At 42.2% G+C, this 4,223-nt stretch overlaps 1 protein-coding gene across 1 annotated transcript; it reads right to left on the reverse strand.

The window, feature by feature from the left end:
• Positions 1 to 2,738: 2,738 nt before the first annotated feature.
• LOC148694476 (uncharacterized) lies at positions 2,739 to 4,223 on the reverse strand. The gene is made up of 2 exons (XM_088700711.1): positions 3,887 to 4,223; positions 2,739 to 3,754 (listed from the first exon to the last, which is right to left on the reverse strand). The coding sequence occupies exons 1-2, from the start codon at positions 4,221 to 4,223 to the stop codon at positions 2,739 to 2,741; spliced, it is 1,353 nt and encodes a 450-aa protein (XP_088556837.1).

Here is a 4,223-nt window from a genome sequence, read left to right on the forward strand (position 1 = left end):
TTGTAGGTGAAACTTTTGTGTTGAAGCTTTATAGGTGAAGCTTTTGTGTTGAAACTTTGTTGGGCACCATAAATTGATTTTGCTTCACACTATCTTGATAAAAAATGTGTGAAGCTTTTGAGAATTGTAGTTGCTCTCCATTGATGAAGCTTTGTTTGATGTTGAAGCTTTGTAGTTGACAGTTGAACCTTTGTAGGTGAAACTTTGGTGTTGAAGCTTTTGTGGTGAAGCTTTGTAGTTGAGAGTTGAACCTTTGTAGGTGAAACTGTTGTATGAAGCTTTGTGTTTTTGTATTGAAGCTTTGTAGATGAAGCTTTTGTGTTGAAACTTTGTAGGTGAAGCTTTTGTGTTGAAGCTTTGTTAGGCACCATAAATTGATTTTGCTTCACACTATCTTGATCAAGAGTGTGTGAAGCTTTTGAGAATTGTAGTTATCCTCCATTTTGTTGAATTTCCTAATTTTTTTTTTTTTGGGAAAATTAGAAATTTGAAAATGTGGGAGAGACAACATATACAAATTTTGTGGAAGAGAGACAACATATACAAATTTTGCTTCCACACTGTTGAGCAAGAGATTATGATGCAAACTACACCTTGTAGTAGTCGAAGGTTTGGATGAACCACATAAATTGAATTTGCTTCGAACAGTCTTGATCAAGAGTGTGTGAAGCTTTGTACGAGTTGTAGTGTTTGCATTGTTACAGAGGAGAAATGTCTGAAGCAGATGTAAGAAGGCTGAAGAGCTTGATCTTCGTATACCATGCACTGAAGCTGTTGTTGGCTTGCAATAAGACTTTGTTGGTGACTATAACTCTTGTTAGGCATAAGTGCTCCCCTGGTCGAGTTGTAAAGCTTGAGGGTTTTTGATTATTTGTGAATGCTAGGAGTTCACATGTACAAGTTGTACTACTCGTCTTCTGGTTGGTGGAATGAATGGTGAGTTGCTTTCATCACTTGGTTAGTGGTACGAATATGAGTTCCTTTATCACCTTTCATCACATTTCATCACTTGGTTGGTGGCACAAAGATGAGTTCCTTCTTCACTTGGTTGGTGGCATGAGTGGCAAGTTGCCAAATGATATTAGAGTACAGGTTGTACATTTTATCACCTGGTTGGTGGCATGAAGGAGAGTACAGGTTGTACATTTCATCACCTCGTTGATGGCATGAAGATGAGTTCTTTCTTCACATTTCATCACTTGGTTGGTGAGAATAAGGGCAAGGTGTCGAGGCATATTGTAGCAAGTGTCGAATGACACAAAGTGTGTTGAACCCTTTCGAAGCACAATTGACTTATGTATGGATGTGTTGGAATGTATGATGTTTATGTATGAATGTGTTGGAATGTATGATGTTTATGTTAATTGACATGAGTGATGCTTATGAATGTTTTGCTATGCATGAAGGGATCCCTTGTTTGGATATAAGTCATGTTGATATATACTTAAACTTTATTTCATGTTGTAAGCATTCATGTTGAAGCTTTAAACCTGAGTGTTCCAGTGATGTGGATGTAAGGGAGTTAGGACTAAGTTGTCTAAATCACCTCTTTATTGAATTGATGCCAAATGACCTTCATTACATAAGATGCCGAATGGCCGTAGCTCAACACCTGTACAGTGTGAGTCTACTTGTAATAGTACTTCAAGTGATCAGCGTTCCATGGATGGCCAAGAGTCTTGCCATCAGAGCTCCTTAGCTTGTAAGAACCAGGGCGACTGATGCCAATAACTTCAAACGGTCCATCCCAATTTGGGCTAAGCGTGCCTTCACTCAGGATTCTGTTGCTGAGTAATCTTTTCTTCAATACCGAGTCCCCCACTTTGAAAGAGCGAGGTTTGACTCTTGAGTCATAGTAGTTAGAGATGCGCTGCTTGTAGGCGACATTCCTCAAGTGAGCTTGGTTTCTGTGTTCCTCGACTAGATCCAAGTTGAGGGTGAGTTGTTTGTCATTTGCACTTTGAATGTAGTTCTAGACTCGGAACGTTGCTTACTTAAGCTCAACTGGGACAACAGCCTCTGTACCAAAGGCAAGTGAGAATGGAGTTTCTCCTGTTGAAGTCCGATATGAAGTGTGGTATGACCAAAGAACTTAGGGTACAAATTCTGGCCAACAACCTTTAGCCTTGTCCCCTGGTTTTCAAAGTGCGCTTGATTATTTTGTTGATAGCCTCAACTTGTCCGTTAGACTGGGGATGAGCTGGGGAGGCAAAACATAAGTTGATGTTGAACTTAGAACAGAACATCCTGAACTTCTTGTTGTCGAACTGTCGCCCATTGTCCGTGATTATCGCATTAGGAATGCCAAATTTGCAAAGGATGTTCTTCCATACGAAGTCTTTTATTTTTGCCTCAGTAATGGTTGCCAAGGGTTCTACTTCGGCCCACTTTGTGAAGTAGTCAACTGCAACGATTGCATAGCGGACCTTGCCCTTTCCTGCAGGCATTGGGCCGATCAAATCAAGTCCTCATTGGGCGAAGGGCCAATGGCTGATCATAGGAGTAAGAGGCTCGGGAGGAGAGTGATGAATAGTTGCGTAGCGTTGACACTTATCACATGAGCGGGATATTCTGATGGCATCTTGGTAGAGTGTTGGCCAGTACTATCCTTAGCGAAAAGCCTTGTGTGCTCGGGATCGAGATCCAGCATGATCTCCGCAGACTCCTTCATGTATTTCTCGAAGGACAATTTTCGCTTCCGCAGGTGTAAGGCACCGTAAGTATGGTAGGTTAAAACCTCATTTGTAGAGTTGGTCATTAATGATCAGGTAGCGGGTAGACTTGTATCGAATCTGTTTAGCTTGAACTTTATCATTTGGAAGAGTGCCATGAACAAGGAATTTATAAATTGGGGTGATCCAGCTATCCCCCTGTTGCAAGTTGCACACTTCTGTGACCATGATGCTTGGTGTTGCCAACAATTCGATATGAATTTTTCTCCCAATCTTGTCTTCCACTGCTGAGTCGAGGCGAGCTAAAGTGTCTGCATGACTGTTTGCCACTCGAGGGACTTGGGTGATCTGGTAGTGGAAGTGCTTGAGCAAAAGCTGCACTTGCGCAAGATACGCTGCCATGGAGTTATCCTTAGCGTCAAAGTTGTTCGTGACCTGGTTAACCACCAATTGGGAGTCACTGAAGATATTAATTTGTTTAACTTCAAGGTGTTTGGCCAAAAGTAAGCCTGCTAAAAGGGCCTCATACTCAACTTCATTGTTTGACGCCTTGAATTTGAAGCGAAGAGCATACTCCATTGCCACTTTGTCGGGGGTAGTCAGGACTAGTCCTGCTCCACAACCCTGTTGGTTGGATGAGCCATCAACATATAGAGTCCATACTGGGAGTGTTGGTTCTACCTTCCGGGTTTCCAGGGGTGATGAAGCCGCTGCCTTAGGTGTAGGAGAAATGTCAACGGGATAAGTGAATTCTGCAATGAAATCTGCAACTGCTTGGCTCTTTTCAGATAGCTTTGGGTGGTAGGAGATGTCAAACTCTCCCAGTGCTATCGCCCATTTGATCATTTGCCCCGAAGTGTTAGAACTCTGAAGTATTTGTCGAAGTGGGTGATTGGTAAGCACGATGATGGAGTGTGCTTGGAAGTAGAGGTGAAGTTTCAGAGCATACATGACTAATGCTAAAGCTAATTTCTCAATGTTGGAGTATCGTGTCTCCGCATCTTGTAGAGCCTTGCTAGCGTAGTAGACAGGTCGTTCGATACTACCCTCCCTACGAATAAGGACGGAACTAACTGCTGAAGCTGAGACAGATAAATAGACAATTAGGGTGTCGCCAACTTCAGGTTTAGAAAGTAGAGGGGCTTTACTCATGTAATCCTTGAGGTTCTTAAATGCTTTGGCACATTCATCGGTCTAGGTGATGTACTTCTTACTTCCCTTAAGTGCTTTGAAAAAAGGAGCGCATTTGTTTGTGGCCTTAGAGATGAACCTAGTTAAGGCTGCCACTTTGCCAGTAAGGCTCTGGATGTCTTTTGAGGTTACTGGTTCTTTCATGTCCATGATTGCTTTGATCTTCTCGGGGTTAGCTTCAATGCCTCGTTGACTAATCATGAAGCCTAAGAATTTTCCAGAGCCCACACCGAAAGCGCATTTGTTGGGGTTCAACCTCATTCGATACTTCTTCAGGACGGAGAAGGTTTCAGACAAGTTGACAATGTGTTGGTCAGTATGTTTGCTTTTGACTAACATATCATCAACATAAACTTCCAT

The sequence above is a fragment of the Pyrus communis genome, chromosome 9 (assembly GCF_041283825.1).
Source record: "Pyrus communis isolate YQ-2024b chromosome 9, ASM4128382v1, whole genome shotgun sequence".
Classification (NCBI taxonomy): Eukaryota; Viridiplantae; Streptophyta; class Magnoliopsida; order Rosales; family Rosaceae; genus Pyrus; species Pyrus communis.

Excerpts from the sequence above, each read along its gene's own strand:
- LOC148694476 (XM_088700711.1), bottom strand. The coding sequence starts at position 4,223 with ATGGAAGTTTATGTTGATGATATGTTAGTCAAAAGCAAACATACTGAC. Across the intron at positions 3,755-3,886 it reads TTTCAAAGCACTTAAGGGAA|CTTCAGCAGTTAGTTCCGTC; the intron begins GTAAGAAGTACA and ends TATCTGTCTCAG.